Below are 27,214 nucleotides of genomic sequence, written 5' to 3' on the forward strand. Positions count from 1 at the left end.
ACGGCCCATAATATATCCTCTACCCACAATACCAATTATTTTTTTTATTCTATTAAAACTTGAAAAAAAAATACAAATTAACAATTTTAAAATAAATAAAAAATATATTCTCTCTAAATTAACTAATTTATTTATTTAACCGAACTCCAGAATCCAAGCTGATTATACAAACACTCAAAACTTGATGACATGAGATGCGTAGAACAAGCAAAAACAAACTACGTGGATATGGTACACAGTACACACAAGAGCCAGATTTGGAAGCTAGCCCTGTTGTTGGTTGATCCTCGCCGCTGCCGCCACCGACGCCGCCACTCCTCCGGGCGTGGTGGTCATTGTCGGGTCGTTCCTTATCTCTGCGCTTATCACTCTCTCTGCATCTTCCTTCGTCACTGCCTTATCTTCCGGCAGCTTACGCGTGGCATCCTTTAAAAACCAACACGTGTCAATGGGTTAAGAGTTTTAAGAAAGAACCCAACTGAATTTTGATGCGAGAATTACGGTTAGAATGTCGCCCAGCGTTGTCTTGTCCTGGTCCCGCATGGCTCGTGTGTTGAGCGAGGCGGCAGACTGCGCCTCCGCCCCGATTCCACCGGGTGTTATCTCGTTCTTCCCTGTGGCTCTCACCTCGGCCGCTTGGATTGCGGCGGCGTCGCTTTGGTCTATGGGTTTGTCTCCTGCGCTTATTGCACTTGCTTCTAAGGCTTCCCCAATAGTTATTGAGTCCTTGTCGAGCGTTGCTCCCGGAGATCTCATTGGAACGTTAGGTTGAACGTATTTTCCCACCACCTAAGCCCCAAGCAAAGTCACGAGAGTTTATGCTTAAAATTGAACCTATTATAATATACAATGTCGTGGAGAGTCTGATTCTTAACATGATATCAAAGACGTGTAGACTCACGTGTGTGTAGTCAAGGGTGACTCACGTGTGTGTAGTCAAGGGTGACTCACGTGTGTGTAGTCAAGGGTGACTCACGTGTGTGTAGTCAAGGGTGACTCACGTGTGTGTAGTCAAGGGTGACTCACGTGTGTGTAGTCAAGGGTGACTCACGTGTGTGTAGTCAAGGGTGACTCACGTGTGTGTAGTCAAGGGTGACTCACGTGTGTGTAGTCAAGGGTGACTCACCGAACAAATGGTGTATTTTGTCCGAGGACTCAAAAAAGAAGTCAAACTTCGATTAAGGGGGAAGGTTGTTCGAACGCTATATAAACCTCATGGGAGGCTCTATGGTGTACTTTGTTCGAGGGAAGATAATTGAGAGACCCACCTGGGTTAATTTATATAAGATAATTAAGCCCTTTTCGAAAAAATGCAAAGCAAAATTATGAGATCTTATATTCAAAGTGAGCCAGGACAGTTGTAATTCTGAAAGTTATTTCTCTCTGAATTAATAAAAATGTATTTTTAGCAATTTTTACCTGACCGCCAATGGACTCAACGATGACTCGTTGGTCGTCAACGACAGTTTCAGTGACAGTGACGCCTTGGTCTCGAGCGACATCGGTCACGTCAGAGTGACCAACAAGGCCAGTGCGTTCGTTGATGTTGGCAGCGGACTGCATAACAGCAGCGGGGCCGCCGCGTGGAGTCTGGCCGAGGAGCATATTCTCGGCGGCCTGCATAGTGGCAGCATCACGAGGGGCAATGGGTTTGGAAGCCAAGTCGCCGGAGACGTCGAAAACGTCGCCATATTTGATGGGATCCTGATACTCCTCGGCGGGTCTTTGGGGCTGTGCTTGGCTCATGTTGACGGTCTTTGTGTTGTCTAGTTGGGTTGAAATTTGTTGTAATAAATGGGTAATGAATTTAAATACAAAAATTGGAGGGGCTTTACAGGTGTCGACAGGAGAATGAGGAGGTTTCAAAGAAAGGTTGGAAATACGTACACGTGGATATGAATGATGTAGGTATGGCAGCATGCCAAATTGACGCTTGGAATTTATGAACAATAAACACGTGTATATCTTCTTTGACTCATTTCTTATCTTAAGTTGGACAGGAAAACGAGTGAAATCTCTCTCTAATAGATACATTTTTAAAATCATGAGGCTAACGACGATACGTAACAGGCTAAAACGGACAATATCTGCTAACAGCTTAGACTATTACAAATGGTGTCAGAGCCCAACATTGGGCTATGAAAGGGAAAAGGATTGTGAGGTCCCACATCAAACTAGAGAGGGGAACAAAACATTTCGGTGTGCAAACGAGGACGTGGACCCTAAAGCGAGGTGGATTGTAACATCTCACATCGATTAGAATGGAACAAAGCATTTCGGTATGCCAACAAGGACACTGGCCTCGAAAGGAAGTGAATTGTGCAATCCCACATCAGTTGGAGAAAATAATAAAGCATTTTTCATACGAGTATGAAAATCTCTCTCTATTAGATACATTTTAAAATCGTGAGGCTGACAACGATATATAACAAGATAATATCATATCGTTGTAGATGTCGGTGGTTCCTAAGAATAATCTCATCCAATTCATTAAAAATTATATTAAAATTTTTTAATTTTGTATTAATTTTTTTAAAAAGAGGAAAATTACAATATTGTCCTCAAATTTAAAGCTTCCTCACTTCTCATAATTTGATTTATGGTAATTTAATATTTATAGAATCATTTTGTGAATCCAAACAAAGTTGGAAATAAAATTATATTTAAAAAATAGTTTTAGAAATTAGGAAAAATAATTTTAAAAATATATTTTTTATTTTTAGAATTTAATTGAAAAAATAATTTATTTTAAAAAAACATGCAATAAATCGCGCCTTTATTCTATAGTTGGATTCATTACAATATTTTTCCCTCTATTTTAGAGGACTTCCCATTCAAATTTCAAATATCCAAATGTAAATACAGAGGAAAAGACAAAGATACCCCTCAAATCCTGCCACCCACGATGAGGAAGTTCAGTCAAACACAAGGACAAATACCGTAAACTTCATAAAAAGCCGAGCCCGGTCCTGCTTCTTAAAACCCGACTAGGATGGGAAAGATGAAGAACAAGCCGCCCGATTCATTCAAGTTCCGAGTTTAATCGCTCATAGAAAGAGCACTTGTTTTGATCTTCACTATCTTGCATTTGATCGTTCGCTGAGGATTTATTTCTTCTCCAAATTTCAGGTCAGTTCATGTTTCATCTCTTCCGTTTTCTTTTTTTCCGATTATAGCGAAGGATTTCTGTGTTCTGAATCGCATTTTGTCTCTTTCTTGTTTTTATTGTTTATTTAGATTGAGGATTCGCGTGTTCGTCGTTGAATTGATGTTCTTCGGTATTTTGTGGTTCTTTGAATCGATTTTGCAATTGAATGTTGTTGGAATTTGATTCTGCGATGGAAACATTAGTGATTGTAGAACAGTACCGAGATGAGTTCTGCTATTTGGCCAAGACTCTAGAATCGGATCGATTAGGGAATTTGACGATTAAGGAAGGAAAACGGAAAAATCAATTTCGCCCTAATCCATTGAAGATTTCTTCGATTCCTGTTTATTTTTTTTCTTCCCCTAGAACACCGCCCCCCTCCGCCGATTATAACTGCACGCCGATTTCAACAATTTCGAGAAGTGCCCTAATTTCGATTAATAGGGAAATTTGTCGAAGAGAGAGCAATGAATTCGATGAACATTGCTGTTATGAGAGGTTATCCTTTCCTGAGCTTTGGGCTGGACCGACTTACTCAAATTCACCCCCGGCAAGTTCACTGCCGATGCCCAAATTTTCAATGCCAGGAAACAGAACTGTGTCACTCGATTTGCCCACCAATTCAGCTGCGGAATCAGTTGAAAAAATTCACCCAACTCGGGGCCGCTATACTCATCCTTCTACACGAGAGCCATTCCATGGTGCTGATTCTGCAACAAGAACACTTAGACGAATCCTTAACCTTGATATTGACTCTGAATGAATGAATGAATGAATGAATGAAGGAATGGTGTTTGAGTGAGCATCAAGCTCACTAAATATAATGAAACATCATGGGTAGGATATAGAAATTTGATTCTCTTTGAAGTTTTTGAGAAGTGGGATTTGTAGCTGATGGTAGATTTTCACAGCTTTATTCAATCTCAATCTTCTTGAACCTGCGAAGAGTTGCTTAGATATAGCTTGATTGAAGCACTGAACAGGGTAAAGCAGCAAGGAATCCAGCTACCTCAAACTTGTTAGAAAAGAAGATGTAAATTCTGAACTCTTATCTTCTTACTTAATCTTCTTGTTCATTATACACTTTGAGAGCTCAGATTTAGGCTTGTAAATGAAATCTAGCTTAGAGAAATTCGAGGTTTCTTTTCGATTCCTATAAGATTCTCTATACACTACCCTGTTTGTTTATACTTTCTACTGATTGTTGATTCCATTGAGCCTTTTTTTTAAAGGTGAATTTCTTCTTGAATTCCAACTTTAGGGGTAATGCCAAATCCTTCCCTTTGAATTCTTGCATTTTTAAATGAACTTTCACACTATTTTATATTGGATCGAAATAGTACAGCTTTGAGTTAGATTTTTTCAGTTTGGATAGGGTTTGATTTCAAGAGAATTGAAAATTCTAGATGGACCCAAATAGGTATTGGACTTAAATCTTCTTGTTCATTATACACTTTGAGAGCTCAGATTTAGGCTTGTAAATAGGTATTGGACTTATATCTTGTAATAGCTTAGGTCCACCGTTAGTAGATATTATCTTCTTTAGGTTTTTCTTATCGAGCTTTCCCTCCAAGTTTTAAAAACGTATCTTCTAGGGAGAGGTTTTCAACCGATGAGAGATCTCACAATTGGACTTGGGTTCTTACAAATGGTATTAGAGCAAAATACTGGTTGGTATGCCAGTGAGGATGCTAAGCCCTGAAGGGGAGTGGTTTGTGAGATCCCATAGATTGAAGAGGGGAACAAGTAGAACGAGGATGCTGGGCCCCAAAGGGGTGGATTGTGAGATCTCATATCAGTTGGAGAGGGGAACGAAGTATTCTTTATAAGGGTGTGGAAACATTTCCTTAACGGACTCCTTTTAAAAATCTTAAGAGGATCTCGGAAAGCTAAATAGGACAATATCGGGTGGCTGTGGGTTTGAGTTGTTATATATCTAAAAATACTAAGTACGGTTTAGTTTTGACAAATTAAATTTTACCGTGGATATCAAACCCTCTAAATTTTAACTAAAACAAAGAGTTATCTAATCATTTAAAATAATCGCAAATATTGGACCGACCTAAATTTTTACTCTCTTTTCCTTCGATCTTCTTTTTAATGTATTACAACTCATCATATGAATAATTGAAGCATAATTGAAGGGTCCACCACACAAGTATACACATTCAAGCTTAATAAAATGCATTCAATTTGGAGTAAAATGCATTCACTATACTCAAAAGTCACAAATTTTTATAAGTCTCATTAGATCAAGCTAGAATGAAGCAAAGTTGAGTAAGGGAAGCATTTACGTGTGCCGATAACCTTAAGCTTAATTATTGATTGATCATTTTAATTTCTAAGAAACATACGTGTCATTCATTCACTAGTTGAAGTCAATAATCCTCGAGACTACCTCAATATGGGACGATTCATCTTCAATACTTAGTCGAGCTACTATTCAATGAAATTATACTGACCTCCCTACTTCGAGCTCTCTCACCTATTTCATTCATTAAATTCAATGGATCATCTCCATTTACTCGGTTGAACGAATTAGGTCAGAAATACTTAATATATCCGTATTACACCGAAAATGATGGTGGAGGTTGAGATTTTTGGCTTTTTATTAATTAATTTTGGAATAAAAAGGAAGAAAGAGACAAGGAATCGACAATTGATAGTGGGAGACTCCACAATCCCTCTTTTTCCCTTTTTACTCATTTCCAAACAGAATCCAAACCCATATTTCAATCATTTTTTTAATTTTTTTTTTTACTTTATTATAAATATATTAGATAATAATTGATTTTTTTAATCTATAAAAAGAAAAAAAAAAATTAATATATAGGAATTAAATAGAAATTCTCGACTAAACTTATAATTTATTTACTTACTAATTTTAAATATAATTAAAAAAAATATTAATATAGAGTTGGTTCAAATCTCAAAACCTCACATTTATTGTAGCATGTGCACCAAAAATAAATATAGTAGAAAAATAAAACAAGTTAATGATTAATTAATATTTAACTTAATCAATTATTAATTTGTTTGTGATTTTAATTCATTTAAAATTAGTTAATACCATACAATAATAAATAGTTACATTTTCTATAAGATTTGTAAAGTTCATATTTATTTTTAAAAAAATTTAAAAAATTATTTTAAAAAAATAGTTTAATATTTATCATCTTATGAATAATTAATTAATTAGATATTGTTGATTTTCACTAATTATAACGTAATAATTATATCAACCTAAATATTGATTGGTTATATTCATACTAAATTTTATGCTAATTTTTATAATATTTTATCTCAATTTTTACTAGATATTATTTTTACAATATTTTCTTTTAACTATAGTAATTTCTTTAAAAAATTTAATAATAATAATAATAATAATAATTTAGAAACTATTTAATCTTTTATGATTTTAATATTGCCAATTGGTTTGTATATATTTTATAATTTAAATACATTCGAGTAAATGAAAAGTAAAACAATTAACTAAACTCGAGAATAATCTCGATAATATAATAAATAAAATATACTTAAAAAAAAAAAAGTTGACAATTACTATCTGTCTCACTAAGATGTGATCATGTTATAACAGATACAATAAAATGTCGGGATCATCAAATATCGAATTTATGCATAATCATTAAAGTGATATATACATACATATACATATACATGCATGCATGCATATATATATATATATATATACATATTATAGTAAAAGCCAAAGCAGCAATGATATTAGTGAATATATATTTTTTTATGAAAATTTCTCTCTCTCTCTCTACAAACACTTCTCTCTCTTATCTCTATCTGCATGAGAGCAAAAAAAAAAAAAAAAAAAAAAACCAAAAAAAAAGTAAAATTTTGCATGAATTTTATGAAAAACATGATGATCAACATGAATCCTCCTGTTGTTCATCCAACAACATTTCTTGGTTGCGACATTCATGGCTGCAAAAAGCTTTCTCTCCTCTGCAACCAACAATGGCGGATTATTATTTAAATTTTTGAAAAAAAATGAAAAAAACATATTTAAAGAGATATTTGCCTGTAATAAAAGGTCAAATATGTTACCTGTAAATATAGATATCATTGGTGAGCTGAAGAGGGTTGTTGCAAGTGAAACAAAAGCTAAGGAACTCGTTATTTTTCTTCTTCGGAGAATCATAATCAACGAAGCTTTTGACCACAAAGTTGTCAAAAATATGAGTGGTTTTTGCATTAGGCCCATGTCTTCTAACACATGTATACTCTTCACACACCTCCATCTCCTTCACCGTCATCAACCCAGAGCCGCCGCTTCCGCCGCCGTCCACGGTGGGAGGAGGGATTAGGACACGAAGTTTAGCGCTAAAAATGAGACTCTTAGTGGGTTTGGAGTCGTTTTTGTCCTCAATTAGAGCAAGCCCAATGGGGTTTGGGCGTGAAATTTTGTGTTTGTTTCCTGGGAAAATTGGTTTGGAATTTTGGAGAGAGAAAAATGGTTTGGAATCAAGAACAGAGGTGGGGCTAATAAGAACAGAGGAGGGACTAATAAGAACAGAGGAGGGACTAATAAGAACAGAGGAGGGACTAATAAGAACAGAGGTGGGGCTAAGAACAGAGTGATCAGCTGTTCTTGTTGCAAAAGCTCTGAATCTTGGGGAACCAAAGATGGGGTTTTTAAGTGGTTTTGTGAATGAAGAAGAAGAAGAAGAAGGAGATTGAAAGGGGGGATCCGCCATTAAAGCTTGTTTCCCAGTTACAGCTCTGGATCTGTTCCTCAGCATGGTTTATGGGTTTGGATGGAAATTTGAGAAAAGGTTGTGAAAATGGAAGCTAAACTTCAGTGGCTTCCATGGCTGAGCTTACAAGAAGAAGAAGAAGAAGAAGAAGAAGATGAAGAAGATGAAGAAGATGAGATCAGTGGGTTCCCAAAAATGGTTCCTTTTTTCACTCTAAAAGTTGTCAAACAATTTGATAAACTTAGTGGAAATATATTATGACTAATTCAAATTACAACAAACCTTATCCCTTTATCCCTTCTTCCCAACTTCTTTTCATATTTGATACTATCCACAGGTAAGACATTGATTATCATTTTGAAAATCATGACCACTTGTCACAATCGTATTCTTGATGGTAGTGGACTTGCCATTGTGCGGCACTCACTTTCCAACAACAAGTGAGTTAAGCCAATTCGTTCTTACATCACCTACGGCCAAGCGACGTATGCTCGAACCTCTGACCTCGGTTTAAGAAGAAGGTTTTAGAAAACGAGGACAGAGATAGATTTTTTAAAGAGACGTTATATATGCAAACAAGAGAATAACAATTACTGCTCACAATATATAACTATGGGTAGAGGGTCTTTTATTAAAGACAAAAAGTAAGGACTACTAAAAATGAGGGGTAAAAAGGTAAATTTTGAAATGTGTATACCGAATCAAAACTAAACTCAAAATTGAGGAACAACTAAAGAAGTAAATAAATTTGGAAGGAAAAAAAAAAAAAAAAAGTAAAACTAGGGGCCAACTCCACCTAGTCATATGGTAGGCGGGCCGTGGTTTAACATATAGAACTATATAGAAATGTGTGACGTGAATATATAACGAAGCTACATAAATTAACAGTAATCATAATTAATTATGCATTACACGAAAATAGTCTATTATTTTTTTTGTTCGTCCCCTCACTCTTACCATAGTTAAGTATCTAACTCTTATCATGGTTAAGTACCTAATTAATTAAATTAAATTATACTCAAGTAATGATATTTCTCAAATTTAATAGAATAACAAAAAATATTTTCTCTTTTAATTTTAGTTTTTTTTTTTTCCTTATCTTTTATGGTGGGGGGTTTTGTCGTGTAGTGTGTCAGTTCATTCTCATGCTTAGTTCACGTGAAGCCTTATCCTGACTCTCTCTCTCACTTTTGAATTAAATCTGTTTGGGTTGGGACATATATACAAATTTAGTTAAATTACAAAAAGTACTTTTATTAACGTTTAGTTTACTTTAGTACTATAAATAATTTTTAAATTTTTTTTATTTAAATTGAGATTTACAAACATTTATAAATACTAATTTAGATCGTAACTCACTACAACAATTAATAATATAATAATAATGTATTAAAAATAAAAGAATATGGATAATCTTGTGTCGGTGGAATTTTATTTTTTTATAATTTAGACTAAATTTATAATTTAAGTATGTTTATGAGAAATAAAATTAAAGAAAAAGAGAGGTTTTATTTTATAATAATATAAATGAAAAATATTGGAATCTTTTGTGTTTTGTTCTGACACGGCTTGTGCAAAACACGGAGCCCTAGATATGAATGAAAGGCACGCACTTATAGGTTTGGATGACTCAACTTTCTAATATTATATTTTTGGAATAAGATAACTCAACCAACCAATAACCCTCCTTCCTTAGTCTCGAACCTATAACAACCTACTAGATATTGTCCACTCTAGACAGACGGTCGGTGCAATATACTAGTCAAAGTAGACAAGTTTTAAAACTGTGAGACTACCGACGACACATAAAAGTTAAAAATAAATTTAAACTGCTGGTATAGGATGAGATCAAATACTTGATTGAGTTGGGTAGTCGGAGTTTATGTGAAATTTCATTTCAAAACCAATCACTAAATGATACTTTTAAGAGTCCGTTAGCAAATATTGTCCTTTTTGAGCTTTCCATTGCGAACTTTTCCTCAGTTTTAAAACGCACTAGTAACAGGTTTCCACACCCTTATAAAGAATGTTTTGTTCTCCTTCTCAACCGATGTGGGATCTCACAATGCTACTATCAACAAACCCTTAACAACTATTCGACTCTAACTACATTCAGTTGTCTAAAAAATTTATAGGATATTAAGGGCTCGAAAACTTTTTCAAACGCTTAAAATATCAGTCCAAACGAAGCTTACATTATCATGAATTAGACTCGTCTACTCTAGGTTCTCTGACTTTTGCTAATGGTCCAAATAATCCACCAAATCAAGTTAAAACATCAGTAATGTGGGGGAGCAGCAGAATTTAACAAGACTACGTAATTGTGGAGAGTAGTTTAGTTTCATGTGATGAAGCAAACGACGTGCTTGCTTATGACTCACTAGAAGGTATGGTATGAATGAATAAACAAATACAGGATGAAGATTGCTTGCTTGTCCTCTTCTCTTTCAACTGCACCCACCACCCTTCTATTTTAATATTCCCTCCATTATTGACATTTGATGCTGATGGATTTCAAATCCCACTAAATTCCAAGACAATTGCTCTAAATCATTACATAAATTTAAGCTAATTATTACATACCTGCCCCCCTTCAAATTGGTGTCCCTCCGGCTGCTGCTGAGCTTCAAGTGCACCTCCTGAAGACATATAACAAACAAATTTCAACTCATCTATCATCAAAATTCAATTTCCATTGATAAAAAAGGGAACCCTTAATCGATCCAGGGCCAGTTTTCTTCCATGAGAAAGAGAGGCCGACGACAATTGGGGCTATTTTGGCCATTGCCCATGTTCTTCAACAAAATAATTGAGGGGACCAACTTACCTTACCTTCCTAATTTCCTATTACTGATATGGCTTTGACCAAGAAAACTGCGGCTAATGCACGTCAAGTTTCTCTTGCAGAATAAACTAGAACATTATCACAATAATCTAACAACTAAAAGCCTCTGTTAAACCAAAAAAGTTGAATAAAGAACTAATTTTACATGAAACGGGCTACTGTTGCTGCTGATGTGATACTCATCCTTGTTTAAGCTTCCTATCATTTCTTGTTCTCTTTCGGAAGTCCCGCTTCTCTGTGGAGTACTGTTTCTTAGTCAACAGATTGCTCATTGCAGTTTTCACAGCTTCGGCAGCTGCCAAGAATACTTTTTCGTCGAATGTTACTCCTCCCTGCAATTTTTCAAGCAGCTTCTCTCCCCCGGGTATTGCATCATCTTCCAGTATGGATAACTCGTTCTCAGTGGAATTTGGATTGTCCTTGTTGAAACCACTGATGACCTTGACACGGGCCAGAGAGGAGTGCCCCAAATTGTGCAAACCGGAGACACCGGTTACCATCCATAGGTATTGAGTCGAGCAACTGGATGATAGGCTAGTTGGGATGAATGTCTCCTCACTTATAGAAACCACCTGAAATATCAATAACAAATGAATTATAGCTTGAAACAAGGAGATAAATACACTCAGATTCTCACAAACAGAAGTTTATAAAACATTAATCTGGAGAACCCAGTCACAATAACCATTGAGATTGCTCCAGTTGCCATGAGTCATTACCTTGACTACAGATAGAGTATGATTTGACAGGTCACAGTTTAGCAAAATTATTCCATGCAAGCTACAAAGAAAAATGATAACGTAAATTAGGTAAAAAATTCGATGGTAAGACTCCACCAAAGAAGAGAAAAGAGCATAGATGGGAAAATTGCCTCTGAATCGCCACTGCAACAAGGCCACCATCGGCAATCGTGCAGATACTTGTGACAGCTGAATGGCAGCCCTCTCTTTCTTTAGAGTCAAGGAGTTCTACCTTCAATAAGTTAGTGAGAGAAATCAAATTGTGAACAAGGAGATCAAGATCCATACCACAAAAGAGAAGGATGCACAGTTTACTTAACTCTTCTAGTTACAGAAGAGGAGACTTGAACAATCCAAAGATATTTTACATCAATCTTAATATGGGATACAATAAATTCTTGTCTAAGTTAACAAGTATCTTGTCCTAGCTTTAGTGTTCATTAATCAGGGTAATAATTCTGAGAGAGCTTAGTATTATTCAATGTAGAGTTCATCAGTTTCATTTTTTTAAAACTATCGACTGAAAGTTTTAGAGGTCCAAAATAAGCTCAGAACAGCGATAACACCTTATCTCCAATCTCGCAAGTGGCAAGGAGTGATCCAGATAGAATATCCCATAAACGTACCTGAAAAGGCCACAAAATATGATTGTGTTTCACATATTGCACCAAAAGCAAACTAGGAGTTCATATGAGACTGTCTTACAGTTGAATCGCCGCTTCCAGAGATGATAAATCCATGTGGGCATTCCAGCTTCGAAATGAAGGCTATGCAGGATACGAAACTAGAAAAGACACATGGAATAAATATATGAATCAAAATCGAAGGAAATATCGCTTAAAAATGCCACCACTACTGACCATCCACCTATATCTTGTCATATAATAGATTTAGATCATGGAAACTCACTCCGTATGGCCAAGACAAAAACTTTGAATCTCATGAGCTTCATTCACAGGTTTTGTGGGGAACGTAGTAACCTTCAACAAAAGCAACACCGTTTTAGAAAACATGAATTTCTATGAGTTACTCTCATAGCTAATGAGGAGAGAATGACTACCCGAATTTTAAAATCACGGTCTGCACTAACTAAGAACCGCCCATCCAATGAGAATTCCTGCGACCATAAAGATAATAGTTGTGTAATTAACTGCATGAAAACAGTAGAAACAGAAAAACAGCAGAAACATTTCCCACCATTATAAATATCTTATAGCATTATATGAATCAACCTCATCCAACATTAGTTCTTTTGGCTTTCGAATAGAAAAGAAAATTTCATGAGGAATATAAGTACAAAAATATCTGTTCCAAAACAAAATAGATAGGCAATCACGACAAACAAACTAAATGCATAAGCAAACCTCCGGATCCCCAAAACATCAATCATACAAAATCCTACGGTTATGCTCAGACGTATGTATCTTGCCTTGGTTCTCCACATAGAAGTCACTCGACGTTCAAATGTAAAATTTCAAAATAACTTCAAAACAATCCTCACCCCCATTGTTGGCCATGAATCTTTAAATACGGAAGCTAATTATATATCAAGAAAGGGTGATGTTCCTTTGAAGCCACTTGCAGAAAACGCAATAATGTGAGAGAAAAGGATGGCTAAGAGAGAGTGCTTACTAAGCTAGTGATTATACTGCAATAATGTGAAAGCAATGACACTGCCTTCTTGTTGACCAGAGGTTGATTTCCATCAACCCCTCCATCAAGATCCACAACCCAGATAACCCCAAACTTGTCAGCAAAACAAACATGCATACCATTAGGGCTAATGGCAGCTGCACTCACTCGTTTTTCAGAACCCCTGTCAGGAGAATTATGAAAACTTCAGTATACACAAAGAAAACCAATCAAGAAAGCATGCAGCTGGTTACAATTTTTCCTGATAATCCAGAAGCTACTATACGTATTATAACCACAAAAAGTAACCAAATTTGCGCAATATTTAAGCCACTGGTTTGCGTGTACCAACTCATAAAGCAAATATGCACGTGAAAACGCCTAAATACATCAATCAGTTCACAAATCCATGGCCAATGAACATCCTCGAAATAAATCACCTAGAAAAAAGGACAGGAGAGAAAGAAAAATAAAACTTACACATTATAAATACAGCGCCAAGACTCAGTCGACCAAATCTTAACAGTCTTATCATCACCAGCAGATACAAAGAGCTGCCCATTCGAACCGTAACAAATCGTTCTAATGGAGTCTTTATGATATGATCCCCCAGATTCATCAACCAAAGAAACCGGACAATTACCTCTGCAGTTAACTCAAAACAACCCATCAACATACGAGCAAGCAATTCAACAGGGCTACAAACGTGAGTACAGATGAGATTTTAATTTTAAACAAAATTAGTACAAAGAGAGTGAGTATAGTCGTATTGTAACATCAATCCAAGTTTATAAAAGATAAAAATTAATGGAGCCGAAAAAACTCACACGAGGTCGAATACACGTAGGTCGGACCCAACGGCGACGGCAACAGATTTCTCGGCTGGATGAACTGCAATTAAGGCCGGAGCAATCTCAACATCTTTGTTAGTATCTCCTTCTTCTACCGGCGTTTCTTCCATTCTTCCGGTGAACTGAAACTAAGAAGATTAGGGCGTTTAGGATAAATTTTAGGGTTCTCGTGAGAAAATTGGCGGAAAATTGCTGTATTTCAAACAACAAAATTACGAAATACCCTCACATTATACCTCAAATTTATCACCACGAATGCACGATCTTTTCATTCTCTCTCCAAAAATATTTAATTTTTTTTGTTTATTATTCAAATATTTGTCTCATATTTTTCTAATTGTTTATTTTTCAATTTTTTTTTTTTTTTATTTAGATTTTTTTTTTTTTTTTTTTTTTGTGAGAGAGACGGAGTAAAAGTAGTGATCAACTCAAGGATAGTTCATATGACATAATCTCTAATTAAAAAGTAGTGATCAACTCAAGGATAGTTCATATGTTTCAGACATATTCTCTAATTAAAAAGTAGTGATCTAACTCAAGAATAGTAAATAGGTTCAAATTAGCATTTAAATCCTATATTCTCAACACCGTGCACCCAAGAACAGTCCCAGAGCATCGGCTCATAGGAGCAGCACAACACCAACTTGGCTTCTCATTCCTCACCTTAAGAACATGCACGTCAGATAGTTTTACAAGGTCACCATCGAAGCGTTCGGGGCGAACTACGCCTCCAATTACATACAATTCACCTCTAAACCCGACTATTGCCATACCGATCCTTTGGACAAACTGAGACGCGGAAACAACAGCCTGCGCGTCTCGTTCCTCCTGCTTGAAGACAAGTCCTTGGCTCATGGTGTAGAGTGAACCTCCAACCACAGCCTTGTGGCCGGGAAGCCAGCCGTAATCCTCAACTCTCCATTTCAGCTCCAAACTGTCAAAAACTTGCACCGTGGAGACCCCCCCGTACATAATGTGCATTTTTCCTCCAATCATCAAGCCAATGCAGGTTGAATCATGGGTGTGAAGTAGATCAGGTAAAGGAATCCAAACATCCTTCTCATTGTCATACATTTCTGCCTGAGAAGTTGATTTTGATATGCTGGTGAAGCCACCTGCAACTACAATTTTCCCATCCACAACACAGCAGGCAAACGTAGAACGTGGCACGAGCATTGGTGCTCGCAGGGACCACGTTCGAGTTACAGGGTCAAATGACCAGACCTCGTTGGTTGAAGAGTTGTCATCACGGTCACCGGTCACTGGATCAATAGCATCGCCACAGCCACCGAGCACAAACAGCTTTTGAGAAGTGGAGACCGCGCCAAAATTTGCAAGGTGCCTTATTTTAGAGGGAAGTTCAGGGATGGTCATCCAAAGGTTCTGAAGAGGGTCATAAAGCTGCCATGTATTATTTGGATCATAAGAACACACACATAGTAAATCCTCGGACGAACCAACTTCCTGTCGAGCTCTTAACAGTTCGGTGCTACGAATAGCTGCTTTCCAAGAGCGAGAAACGAGTTCCAACTTGGGGTGGAGATAATATGGAACAAAAGCAAGACATCTTATGGAAATTGCATCAGGGAGTCCTTCAATCAAACCAGACATGATCTTTCTTTCGTATAGGCCAGCTTGCTGAAACATCAAGAAATATATAAACTAAGATCATAGTTGAAAACATTAGATAGTTAACACTAAATCACAACCTTCCTCTAGTTTTAAAACATTGAAGAAGGAATGAAGGAGCTTAGATTACATACGGTATTCATAAGAACTGAGATTCATAAGAACTGAGGGTCAGTCTGTGATTGTACAAAGCTTAGAAAGAAACTAAATGGATTAGAGTACAAAACATTCTTTATAAGGGTGTGGAAACCTCTCCCTAGAAGACGCGTTTTAAAAACCTTGAGGGGAGCTCGAAAGGGAAAGCCCAGATAGGACAATATCTACTAGCGGTGGAGTTGAGCTGTTACAATGGTATTAGAGCCAGATATCGGGCAGGTGTGCCCACGAGGACGATGAGCCTCGAAGGGGGTGGATAGAAGGCAGTGTGCCAGTAAGGACACTGGGCCCAAAGGGGGTGGATTGGAAGTCCCACATCGATTAGAGAAGGGAACGAGTGCCAACAAGGACGATGAGCCCAGAAGGGGGTGGATTGTGAGATCACACATCGGTTGGGGAGGAGAACGAAACGTTTTTTTATAAGGGTGTGGAAACCTCTCCCTAGCATATCCATTTTAAAAACTTTGAGGGGGAGCTCGAAAGGGAAAATCCAAATAATACAATATTTGCTAGCGGTGAGCTTGACTAAAGTGATTATGTGTCTCAAGGTAGTAGGAAACAAATTTCCCAAATAGCAAAACTTAATTTGTATCTCAGAAAGAGAATCAAAGTTTATATAAATGAAAGCCTCCGTTTCCCAAATCAACTCTGGGAACGTAGCCAACAAAACTATAAGCACAATCCCTTTCTTGAACCTGGGTATATGTTCATTATATGACAGTCAATTCAGGCAAATTCCAGTATATTTCAATATCAAACACAAGAACTAACGAAAGCCGCACAATCCATTCAAAGCTCAAATGAGTATTTCATACGAGATTAAAGGTAAACATGCATTAAAATATGGTTCAACAGCTCTAAATTAGGTCAAGAATAGAGAAGCAGAGCAATTTCGATTTCACCTGGGAACAAATCCAAGCAATATGAAACGACTCTGGAGTCCAACGAGCTCGAGCTCGAGCTCTTTCAGAGAGATTGATACCTGAAATGGTGAGACTAGTTGCAGTATATCCACCCCCCGCGCGCGCCGAGAATGTGAGGCCATGGTTGTTCACTATAGATATTTATTACGCTTAATATAATAATAATAAAAATTCTCCCTATTTTCTATTTACTTTTCTTACATTTTCCTCTCGTTGCAGAAGCAGTTTATTTATTTATTTATTTGTTTTTTTTTCTTTCTCTAAACCCTATTTAACTCACGGCTGGACCTCCACTCCCGCCCTAACGCCGTCTCCGACGGACGCTTCACTCTGAGCTTTTGAACTATCATCCTTCCGACGAAGTCGCTGCTGCTCCCTCCCTTCCACAGTCTCTCGCCTCTCCGAGCAAACGGAGATACTCAAGTTATTCATCTCTGTTTTTCTTTTTTCCTGAAAAGCACAGTGGTTCAGCCCCTGGCCTGTCCCGTTGGTGATATCGTACCGCCGCACATTTTCAGATTTTCAGGTTTTAATTTTTTTAATTTTTTATTTTATATATATATATATATATATATATTGTATTTTGTTTGTTGGGTTAACATAAAACTAAGAGTGTATGCATCAAAGATTAGGAAAAAAATCCCGTAAGGATAAAAACATACTGTTCTTATCTTATATATAGAAGAGGAAGTTTAAGATGAACAAAGGAAAAAAGAAAACTCAGCTGCATTTTGATTGGCTATAAAAATTGTGAAATATTGTTTACGAAAATATTGAGATTAGTATTGTGAGTTAAAAGAAAATAGCACAGTAACCAGTAAAGTGGAAACTAATATTGAGTTTGAATTTGATTGAATGGTGTTGAGTTTGCTTGAATTTAGAAGAAATATGTTGATGCAGATGAACTTTTGATTAGGCGTATGTTTGAATTTTGAATCCTGGCCTTTCTTTGTCTATTGCTTGTGATATTGCCTCATGCATTCTTCGGAAGAACATTTGTCTGAGTCATTCACTTGTGTTGACAGTGAAGGCCATTTGCACAAAGCCCTCGTCTTCTGAATCTTAAGGATGGTGAAGAGGAGCAAAAGTAAGTGGGTTCTATTTATAATTTTGGAACACACCCGGTTTTCTTCTCTAAAATGTGTTGTTTCTTGTAGAGAGTAAAAGCAAGAGGGTAACGTTAAAGAAGAAGTACAAGATCATTAGGAAGGTGAAGGAGCATCACAAGAAGAAGGCGAAGGAAGCCAAGAAGCTAAGCTTCAAGGGGAAGAGCAAAGTTGAGAAGGACCCAGGTATTCCCAATGATTGGCCCTTCAAGGAACAGGAGCTCAAAGCTCTTGAAGCTCGTCGTGCCCGTGCTCTTGATGAGATGGAACAAAAGAAAGCTGCTCGGAAGGAGAGGGTATTAAATTTATTACTTTCTATCATGGACGTTTTTAGATTTTGTATGCATATATATATTTATGGGCCGGTGAATGCATGTATGCATGCATTTTGTTACTCCATTCATATTACATCGTTGTGTGGCAATTTACTTGTAATTTGACCGTTTAATCTTGTTCAGGCTCAAAAGAGGAAGTTGGGATTGCTAGATGATGATAATATGCCTTCTGCAGATCAAAGTTTAGTAGAGATAAAGGATGTAGACAAATCTGTAGGGTCTGCCCGGAATCGTGGTAGGCTGTTTTCTATGAAGATTTTTGGATAAAAAATGGAGTAAACAAGTTGTGATACTCATGTCCATTGTCTTTCGTTGTGTTTCTGACTATAAATTTGCAGATAACTCAGACAGGGTTTTCTACAAGGAATTGGTCAAAGTTATTGAGGCATCAGATGTTATTTTAGAAGTTTTGGATGCACGTGATCCCCTTGGCACCCGTTGTATTGATATGGAGAAGCTGGTGATGAAAGCGGGTCCTGATAAGCATCTCGTACTACTTCTGAACAAAATTGGTAAATTTTTCCCCTTGTGTAAAAATTCTACTGACTAATGAAGATGGATACAAACATAGAAAATAGATCTCATACGACACGGTTATCGCATACATTTTTTTCAAAACTGATTTCAATGTTTTTCTTTAAAATTTCAATATTTTGTTCCTAATATATGTGAATTTGCATTTCATGTTTGACTTGATGTGTCGAAAACCAGTGAAGGATGTAAGACTAAGTTTTGTGTAAAATGACTGCTTTTCTGTCACTTATAAGTTAAACTGGGTCAACTGTTCGTGCTTGCTAGTTTTAACTTGCTCTTAATCAGATGAACTTAGTGACAAGCTATTAGATATCCTCTTAAAGCCGTGGATGGATTAGTCATGTGATGCCTAATAAGCTGTGTATTTATCTTCATCTGTAGCAATTATAATTTTAATGCGTATTTATATATATATTTTGTATCAGATCTTGTTCCTCGAGAGGCGGTGGAGAAGTGGCTTAATTATCTGAGAGAAGAATTGCCTGCCGTTGCTTTCAAGTGTAGCACGCAAGAACAAAGGTCCAACTTAGGTTGGAAATCTTCAAAGACATCCAAAACGAAAACGAGCAATTTGTTGCAGAGAAGTGACTGTCTTGGAGCTGAAACACTTATTAAATTATTGAAGAATTATTCAAGAAGTTATGAGGTATTTCTACAGTTTCAACTTTAAAGAATTGAACATTCTGTTTTGTTTTATTTGGCGTTGCTTTTTGTGAATTTGAAAGCTTGATATGTTTGATCATCCCACTCTGATTTTGATGATTATTTTTGGATGTATTTGCACTGATTTGTTATATCCTTCCTCCGTGGGATTAGTTTTCTAGCATATATAGTTATTGTTCTTAAAGTTTCTCTGATCAATTACTGGAAATATCCTTTTCAATTTTGGTTAATCGATGTGGTCCATTGTGTATTTGAATTTCGCAGATTAAAAAATCAATTACTGTGGGTGTTATTGGCTTGCCTAATGTTGGCAAAAGCAGTCTTATCAATAGTCTGAAGAGATCCCATGTTGTCAACGTTGGTGCTACGCCAGGATTAACTAGATCGATGCAAGAGGTCCATTTGGATAAGAATGTCAAATTGTTGGATTGCCCTGGTGTTGTAATGGTAAGGTCTAAGGAAAATGAGCCATCTATAGCTTTGCGGAATTGCAAAAGAATAGAGAAGTTGGAAGATCCCGTTGCTCCTGGTAAATTGATTTGCCATGTTTTTAACTCTTTTTTTTGTGGTCCTCGAGTTTTGTATTCCGCTTATTTGCTACTTTTGGATATCTTAGTTAAGGAGATCTTGAAGCTTTGCCCATCCAAAACCTTGGTAACTCTGTATAAGCTTTCAAGCTTCGATACCGTCGACGATTTTCTGCAGAAGATAGCAGTTATTCGAGGCAAACTTAAGAAGGGGGGAATTGTGGATGTTGAAGCTGCTGCTAGAATTGTTCTACATGACTGGAACGAAGGTATTTCTGTTTTAAGAAAAAAAAGTCTAAACTTTCTATTGATAAATGAAAAGTGCAAAACTAGTTGCCTGCTTGCATTATTGAATGGAAGTCATCAAACAAAACAAAAGAAAATGTTCCTTTTCTCTCTGTGATAAGAAATTAGCTTTGTTGCTTAGTTTAGGACATAAGAAAATGGGTGCTTCCATACAAAGCATAAATAAGTTTTCCCGATTGTGGGCTCTTAGTATGTTGTTTGCTTGATGTCATAGGCAAAATTCCATATTACACAATGCCCCCAGTTAGGAGTCAGGTAGAACCTTCAGAGGCAAGGATCGTCACAGAGCTTGGGAAAGAGTTCAACATTGACGAGGTTTATGGTGGCGAATCTTCATTCATTGGAAGCCTCAAATCCGTCGATGATTTCAGTTCTGTTGAAGTTCCCCCAAGTTGTCCACTGAATTTTGATGAGAATATTATGCAAGAGCCAAAGGTTCGAGATTTGCATCTTCTTATAGCCTGATGATTTTCTGTTATTTACATGTGGGGTTTAGGATTAGGACTTTATATGTTATCATTTTGCAATGTAGAATGGAAATGATCAACCATCTACACAAGACGACGAAGTCCTGGAGAATGCATCGGACAATAGTGACGACGAGTCAATGGAGCAGGAAGAAGACGATGACGAGGGCAAAACGAAAGGACAAGATGCAACTAGCAGGCAAAACGAGAAGCTGTATTCAGCAGAAGGTATTCTGAACACAAAAATGAGGAGAGCAGAGAAGAAGAGGAGAAAAAAAGCAAACAACATTAGTAAATCATCAATGTCTACAGACGCTATGGAAGATGATGATTATGACTTTAAAGTGGATTTCAAAAAGAATTAATCAATCTCCTAACAGAAAAACAACAATCACCGGTTGCCATGGAAATCAAAGCTATGAACACGGGGTGTAAATTCATAGTTTTGTGTTATGATCTTGATTTGAAGTTAAGTTTTTCATAGATTTTTCGCCCACTTAGATTTATCTTAGGAAATTTTGGCCTTTTATTCACCTGTACGTGATATAGAACCTTGGAATCAAATTATAGAATCTCATTTTTTGGCTTTGGCTGGCTCTTCCCTTCCTATTTCTTGTGTTGATTTGAAATTATAGTGAAAGGCATGAAAAACCAAATATTATTAGAAACTTGGTGAGGACAAACGTGGAGAGTTGTGCAGATGCCACAAGGTGATGGAATCCAAATGAATCGTCCCCAGGTTTGAGTTATCCTTTTATGAATATCATGTTAGAATCACTGAAATGAAAATTAATATGAAGTTGAGCTACCTGTCTCCTCCATCCAAATCTCATTACCAAGCTTCAAGTTCCTCCATTAATGGACACGTAAACAGGACACCAGTCCTCATGCATGAGGCCACAACACCCTTCTTATAATCCCCAAACCCCCCTCCACTTTCCTTCACTTCTCAGCAACAATGGCTTCCAAAATCTACCTCCTCCTCCTACTGCTATCTGTCACCGTCGGCTGCATCGCTTTCAAAGACCCTGAGCTGGAGCAGTGTAAGCACCAGTGCAGGGTCCAGCAGAAGTTCGGCGAGAAGCAGAAGCGCGATTGCGAGAAAATGTGCGATGAGTACCATAAGATGAAGAAGGAAAGGGAGAGAGAAGAAGGAAGGTATTACGAAAGCGAAGAAGAAAGAGAAGAAGAGTATGGAGAGAGTAATCCGTATGTGTTTGATGATGAGCATTTCGGAGAGAGGGTTGAAACAGGGGAGGGTAGAATTAGGGTTCTTCAGAGATTCACTCAGCGATCGGAGCTTCTTCGTGGGATCGATAATTATAGGGTTTCGTTGGTGGAGGCCAATCCTTCCACGTTCGTGAGTCCCTCCCATTTCGATGCTGAAATCATTCTGTTCGTCGCTGAGGGTACGCCAGTTTCTTATTTCCTTTCCTCACCACACTTTTTCATTGCTTAAACTTTTGAACCTTTTTTTTTTTTATGGAGTTTGTGTTGGTTGGTTGCAGGACGAGGTACGATCACAGTGATCAAGGAAAAGAGACAAAGCTTTGATGTTGAATGTGGAGATGTTTTCAGAGTTCCATCTGGAGCTCCCTTTTACTTCATAAACAAGGACGAACATCAGAAGCTCAAGATTGTTAAGCTTCTTCAATCCACCTCTGTTCCTGGAAGTTTTGAGGTAATCCCCGAAGTCCTTTCTTTTTTCAACTCGTTTCATAAAAGAAGATAGATATCTTGATAGTTGATATAAGGAAAGTTTTGGAACGAATTATCTTAATGATCTTGACTAAGAGTATTGAACAACTCTTAGCATGCAAGTTATGAACACTATAAACACAAGAATTGCAAGCTAAAAGTTTAGCTTTCAACAAAGCTAAAATAGATCTAAATCATTATGGCATGATTTAGATACCTTATTTCGTATCAGGGGTCTTTTTATTTTGTTGAATTCGTCTGAGAATGAATATTTGGAGCAGATTTTCCAGCCAGGCGGTGAAAACCCAGAATCATTCTACACAGCTTTCAGCTGGGACTTGCTTGAAGCAGCCTTCAAGGTTATAAGCTGTCTAAACAGTGTGTTAGGTTTATATATACTTGTATTCCTTCTAACTTTCTTGGCTGCCAAACAGATTCCAAAAGATAAGTTGAAGAGATTTTTCGAGCAACAAAAAGAGGGGACCATAATCAAGGCTTCTAGAGAACAGATCCGATCTCTTAGCCGACCTGAAGAATTCATCCCAAGGATTTGGCCCTTCTCAGAAGGTGACACTGAGCGTCCATTCAATCTGCTCAAGCAAGATCCATGGCAGTCGAATAAGTTCGGTCGTCTCTTTGAAGCCGATCCTGGTGAGTTCCGCCAGCTTCGAGACCTCAATGTTGCTGTCGCCTTCGCCAACATGACCAAAGTATGATTTACTTCTACTTCGTAGGTTGATTCATTTGTAAGCTGCAGGTTGCTTGCTTATTTTTGCTGTGTTTTTCCATTGAAGGGTTCAATGATGACTCCTCACTATTACTCCAAAGCCACGAAGATAGCCGTGGTGGTGGACGGCGAAGGGGGGTTCCAAATGGCGTGTCCGCACCTTTCATCATCGTCTGGGGGAGGTGGCCGGTGGTCGGAGCGAGAGCATAAGCGGACGGGCGAGGGGACTTACCAGAAGATTAGAGGGCGGCTGAGACGTGGGGTGGTGTTCATAATTCCGGCAGGTCATCCTTTTTCAGTCTTTGCCTCTCCAAACCACAATCTTCAGATTGTTTGCTTTGAAGTCAATGCCTATGGCAACACCAAGTATCTTCTAGCAGGTATAAATCAATCAGATTAACAAGCTTTGAACTATATTGAAAACCTAGATGTTTACACTGTAATTGGATGTCAGATAACTAAGGTCGATTTTCGTCCCTGTTTGATGGTGGGGTCTGGCAGTCCAGCTCCCTCTCGCCTTTGCACTTGAGGGCGCAAGGAAACCTTTTGGGACAACTGAATTTGAATCCAAAATCATAGACAATTGTACATAAAATTTTGGATATTTCAGCTGGTATCATGTCAATGTCTACCCAATTCAATGTCGATCTCATACTTTCTTTCGAAGTTTCTGCTCAGCTAACATCTCACCAAGCCACATTCATTGCTAAAATCTTGAGCTGTCTATTTAAAAAATTGCAGGGAAAGATAACATAGTGAACAAGATGGAGAGCGTAGCAAGAGAGTTGGGATTCAACACACCTGGAAGAGAAGTTGAAAGAATGTTCAGACAGCAAGAAGAGGAGTTCTTCCTCCCAGGACCAAACCAACAAGAACATGAATGGACTGATGCCTGAAACTGAAGTACTGAAGAAAGAACCAAATGTAAAAATGGTGTATATATGCGGAACACTTAACTAGTTATGGCTAGGCTGTAGCGACTCAAGCTACTCCTTCCCTTGTACAGGCTTATCATAAATAAAATGAGCTTTCTTCTGCTATGGGCTTTAAGTTTACATAATACTTGTGCCGGCATTGACTGAGCCAGGAACTTAACTTTCCTAAGGGAATGGTCTCTTACCAAAGCTATTTCAAAGGCTACCACGTAGTGGAAGGGTAGGGATTTGGATGGATTCACTTCACAACGTGTGGGATTACAAATTTAGGACTATAATAATAACACCCATATGTTTAGTTTTTAGAAGCTGACAAGACCAAGGATTTAGCTCAGTTTCTATCAGGATAGAGAGGGAAAGAGTCATCAGTATGTAAAGGAAGACAGAATCGGCCTTGGCTTCTAAGAAATGGGTTGGTTTGTATTGATGTACTTAAAATATGAATTTGTTCTATATGTTAATCTAGCTCCCCTTGTTTTGTAGGGCACCTTGGATCTTTGATGATTGATTCCATCGACCACAGTTTGGTACCATGCGGGAGCAACAAACACCATCCCAAGAAAAGAGAAAAGAAAAGGTAAAACATTGAGTCCCTGAACCAAATCGAGGACTTCCCTCGTTTGGCTCTTTATTACTCCATATGCTTAAGCTGGCAAACACAGACATGAAAACAAAGCCCCATTGATTATTTTTTTGCAGTGTTTAGGCAGGGAGTGAGGTCATTTACCCACAAAACCACATGGCCTTTTCTTTCCCAATTGGCTTCTCTGCCCTGGTTTCGTTGTTTTGACTCATAATTAGTCGTCCCCACAACCCCTCTCATCTTCTGACATCCCTTGTTTCTCAAGTTAAACCCCACTGATTGTGAATACTGATATCTACCTCTTGATATGGTTAAATTTAGCTACTCACCACCACGTCGCTGCTTAGAGGGTCGGGAGGAGGGGATGGCATTGATGATGATTGCCATTGGTGTAGTTTTGAAGCGTGCATTAACAGTGTCAGAATTGTATCAGCAGCTGCTGCTGCTGCAGCAGCTCATTTCCATGTATACATATTGCTGCGTCTTCTGCTGTGATAAATGAGCTTTGGCTGAATCAAACTTAAGAGTAGTGAAGTGAATTCATTGGTTGTCCCAAAAAAATGTGCCTGCTGCTTTCAATGCAGCATGGCCAAAGCTAACCAACCTCCATTGTTGCCAAATTCAATAAGTTTGGAGGTGTAAGCGTTTCAGTTAGGACAGAGTTGTAGTACACTGACTGCTGTGCTTTCTCAGAATCAGACACACACACCACCCTTAACCATATAAGACTATTGCTATTTATTGGATATTTCACCCATCCCCACATTCCAATACTCTTTTAATGTGATGGGTCCTACCCGTTTTAATGTGATGGGTCCTACCCGTTAGATATTGTCCTGTTTGTGCTTTCCTTTTAAGCTATCATACAGTTCCCTTTTACCCTCTTCTAGAAGCTCTCAAGCTAAGGAATGTTTTGTTTTCCTCTCCAACTAATGTGAGACTCACATTCCGCCTCTAGAAGCCTTCGAAGTTACTTTGTTTCGTTTCCCTTTTTCAACCGATGTAAGATCTCACAATTCACCCCCTTGGGAGCCAGTGTCTTTGTTGGTGCACTATCATCAGATGTCTGGCTCTGATACCATTTGTAACAATCTAAGCCTACCCTTAGCAGATATTGTCCTCTTTAGCCTTTCTCTTTTAGGCTTCCTCTTATAGTTTTAAAATGCATATGTTAGGGAGAGGTCTTTACACCCGTACATAGAATGTTTCGTTTTTTTCTCCAGCCGATGTGGGATCTTACAGTATCATTGCCCTATTTATAAATTCATACCTATAACAAATGATGAAATTTGGCTTATCAAACTTTGAATGTTCTATCTATTTAGTTTTAAACTTTCCAAGCTAAACTCAACTCTTAAAAGTCACTTTTGGTTTTTGGTTTTTGGTTTTGAGAGAGCTCAAATATTTAAAGTTCTACAAATTTATAAATTAACTCGAAACTAAATCTTTCATTGGGATGTAAAATGACCTAAGACTTTAACTGTCGACGAAAATATAAAAATGTCGATGTTGACCATATTCACAATAATAATTTCTTTTGTTTCTTCCATTTTATGTTTCTTATCGATCGTTAATGTTAATTCATGAACACGTAGGACATGTCAAAATATAGATCATCTTTTAAGTTAAAATATCATTTTTGTTCTGAACTTCAATTTAGTTTTGTTTTGTTTTTTGTTTTTGTTTTTTTTAGTGAAGAGTCTAATGAATAATAAAATATTTTTAAATCCAAGAGTTGAGGCATCTTACACATCGAATGACGTCATCACTTGCAGTGACAGAGTCAGCAAAATCCTTCTGACGTCATATACAGATAAATCATTTAAATATTTAATTTAATGCACAATATTATTTATTTATTAACTCTCCATTTACACTAATAAACAATGATTAAACGTTACATATTGCAATAGGACATTAGGTTAGTACATACTTCTTCTATTCAAAATTTAAATGCCCATAAAATTCATGGGTTCCACACCATTCTTAATTTTTTTTTTTTTTTTTTTTTTAATGATAAGCACGGAATACACTTGGTACTAGATTCAGTAATAAAAAAAAGAAAAAAATTATCAAACGGAATATAAAGAACATTAGTCATATTTAATTAACTGAGTATTTTCTTTTCTTTTCTTTTTTTTAGATGACTATCTCAATATATCACTCAACGTGCACGTTTAAATACTCGTACATATCAAAATATTGGCTAACATAGTCAAAAGGTTAAAAAGAAAAAATGATTTTACATCATGGGATTCATCAAAAAGAAAAAAGAAGGTGGTGATTTGATGGATAGATGCTTTGAATTTTGGGGAATTGAACTTCTTCTTCTTCTTCATTTATCTGTTAGCTTTTGCAGCCCATTCCCTTTCTTTCTTTGCTTCATAAAATCTCGTGTTTTTGCAAACGACCCATGTTTAGAATTCATATTTAGTACGTAATTTACTAGTTACTTTTTTAAAAAAAATGACCACTATTTCTATACAGTAACTCGAGTTTTTTTAACATATTTTGTTTTCATTTATATGCTTCTTAAAAAAATTTAATAAAAAGATTAAGTAACTTTCTTATTTAAGATTTATGAAAACTATATTTTATCAATTGATTGCAAATCAAAATAATTATTTTTCAAAAATTTAAAATTATAAACGAGATTAATATAATAAGCGTTTTGAA

At 37.0% G+C, this 27,214-nt stretch overlaps 6 protein-coding genes and 1 pseudogene across 11 annotated transcripts; 3 read left to right on the forward strand and 4 right to left on the reverse strand.

Moving 5' to 3' along the window:
• Positions 1 to 107: 107 nt before the first annotated feature.
• LOC111807450 (late embryogenesis abundant protein D-34) lies at positions 108 to 1,778 on the reverse strand. Its single transcript, XM_023693183.2, has 3 exons — positions 1,420 to 1,778; positions 502 to 789; positions 108 to 426 (listed from the first exon to the last, which is right to left on the reverse strand). Exons 1-3 carry the CDS (start codon positions 1,744 to 1,746, stop codon positions 265 to 267), a joined length of 777 nt encoding a protein of 258 aa, XP_023548951.2. The 5' UTR covers positions 1,747 to 1,778; the 3' UTR covers positions 108 to 264.
• A 1,181-nt stretch (positions 1,779 to 2,959) lies between these two features.
• LOC111807302 (uncharacterized) lies at positions 2,960 to 4,350 on the forward strand. Of its 2 annotated transcripts, XR_015423139.1 has the most exons (3): positions 2,960 to 3,129; positions 3,238 to 3,985; positions 4,060 to 4,350. XR_015423139.1 is itself a non-coding variant. In XM_023692968.2 (2 exons), exon 2 carries the CDS (start codon positions 3,315 to 3,317, stop codon positions 3,909 to 3,911), a length of 597 nt encoding a protein of 198 aa, XP_023548736.2. In that variant the 5' UTR covers positions 2,960 to 3,129; positions 3,238 to 3,314; the 3' UTR covers positions 3,912 to 4,350. The 2 variants fall into 2 exon arrangements, 1 of the variants encoding a protein (XP_023548736.2); XM_023692968.2 differs by having other exon boundaries at positions 3,238 to 4,350.
• A 2,540-nt stretch (positions 4,351 to 6,890) lies between these two features.
• Positions 6,891 to 8,180, reverse strand: LOC111807813 (protein MARD1). Its single transcript, XM_023693690.2, has 2 exons — positions 7,232 to 8,180; positions 6,891 to 7,129 (listed from the first exon to the last, which is right to left on the reverse strand). The coding sequence occupies exons 1-2, from the start codon at positions 7,924 to 7,926 to the stop codon at positions 7,051 to 7,053; spliced, it is 774 nt and encodes a 257-aa protein (XP_023549458.2). The 5' UTR covers positions 7,927 to 8,180; the 3' UTR covers positions 6,891 to 7,050.
• Positions 8,181 to 10,151: 1,971 nt separating this feature from the next.
• On the reverse strand, positions 10,152 to 14,153 carry TRM82 (Transducin/WD40 repeat-like superfamily protein). Of its 2 annotated transcripts, XM_023693295.2 has the most exons (11): positions 13,926 to 14,153; positions 13,579 to 13,743; positions 13,099 to 13,282; positions 12,527 to 12,583; positions 12,376 to 12,446; positions 12,172 to 12,250; positions 12,033 to 12,092; positions 11,598 to 11,698; positions 11,446 to 11,506; positions 10,872 to 11,298; positions 10,152 to 10,520 (listed from the first exon to the last, which is right to left on the reverse strand). In XM_023693295.2, the coding sequence occupies exons 1-10, from the start codon at positions 14,057 to 14,059 to the stop codon at positions 10,906 to 10,908; spliced, it is 1,305 nt and encodes a 434-aa protein (XP_023549063.2). In that variant the 5' UTR covers positions 14,060 to 14,153; the 3' UTR covers positions 10,152 to 10,520; positions 10,872 to 10,905. The 2 variants fall into 2 exon arrangements, with proteins under 2 accessions (XP_023549063.2, XP_023549061.2); XM_023693293.2 differs by lacking the exon at positions 10,152 to 10,520 and having other exon boundaries at positions 10,555 to 11,298; positions 13,926 to 14,152.
• Positions 14,154 to 14,366: 213 nt separating this feature from the next.
• Positions 14,367 to 16,773, reverse strand: LOC111806712 (F-box/kelch-repeat protein SKIP30 pseudogene; annotated as a pseudogene). Of its 2 annotated transcripts, none has more exons than XR_015423112.1 (2): positions 16,717 to 16,773; positions 14,367 to 15,587 (listed from the first exon to the last, which is right to left on the reverse strand). The product of XR_015423112.1 is annotated as an F-box/kelch-repeat protein SKIP30 pseudogene, transcript variant X1 (transcript). The 2 variants fall into 2 exon arrangements; XR_015423113.1 differs by having other exon boundaries at positions 16,637 to 16,759.
• A 78-nt stretch (positions 16,774 to 16,851) lies between these two features.
• LOC111806710 (guanine nucleotide-binding protein-like NSN1) lies at positions 16,852 to 21,363 on the forward strand. Of its 2 annotated transcripts, XM_087128870.1 has the most exons (11): positions 16,852 to 17,183; positions 17,683 to 17,744; positions 17,815 to 18,059; positions 18,222 to 18,333; positions 18,437 to 18,610; positions 19,058 to 19,278; positions 19,560 to 19,824; positions 19,912 to 20,091; positions 20,343 to 20,563; positions 20,661 to 20,823; positions 21,231 to 21,363. In XM_087128870.1, the coding sequence occupies exons 2-11, from the start codon at positions 17,726 to 17,728 to the stop codon at positions 21,269 to 21,271; spliced, it is 1,641 nt and encodes a 546-aa protein (XP_086984996.1). In that variant the 5' UTR covers positions 16,852 to 17,183; positions 17,683 to 17,725; the 3' UTR covers positions 21,272 to 21,363. The 2 variants fall into 2 exon arrangements, with proteins under 2 accessions (XP_086984996.1, XP_023547903.2); XM_023692135.2 differs by lacking the exon at positions 21,231 to 21,363 and having other exon boundaries at positions 20,661 to 21,183.
• Positions 21,364 to 21,553: 190 nt separating this feature from the next.
• LOC111806711 (vicilin Cor a 11.0101) lies at positions 21,554 to 24,060 on the forward strand. Its single transcript, XM_023692136.2, has 6 exons — positions 21,554 to 22,004; positions 22,104 to 22,276; positions 22,575 to 22,652; positions 22,728 to 23,003; positions 23,088 to 23,400; positions 23,762 to 24,060. The coding sequence occupies exons 1-6, from the start codon at positions 21,554 to 21,556 to the stop codon at positions 23,914 to 23,916; spliced, it is 1,446 nt and encodes a 481-aa protein (XP_023547904.2). The 3' UTR covers positions 23,917 to 24,060.
• The last annotated feature ends 3,154 nt before the right edge of the window (positions 24,061 to 27,214 follow it).

The sequence above is a fragment of the Cucurbita pepo genome, chromosome 12, assembly GCF_057944985.1.
Source record: "Cucurbita pepo subsp. pepo isolate OVF chromosome 12, ASM5794498v1, whole genome shotgun sequence".
In the NCBI taxonomy this organism is placed as follows: Eukaryota; Viridiplantae; Streptophyta; class Magnoliopsida; order Cucurbitales; family Cucurbitaceae; genus Cucurbita; species Cucurbita pepo.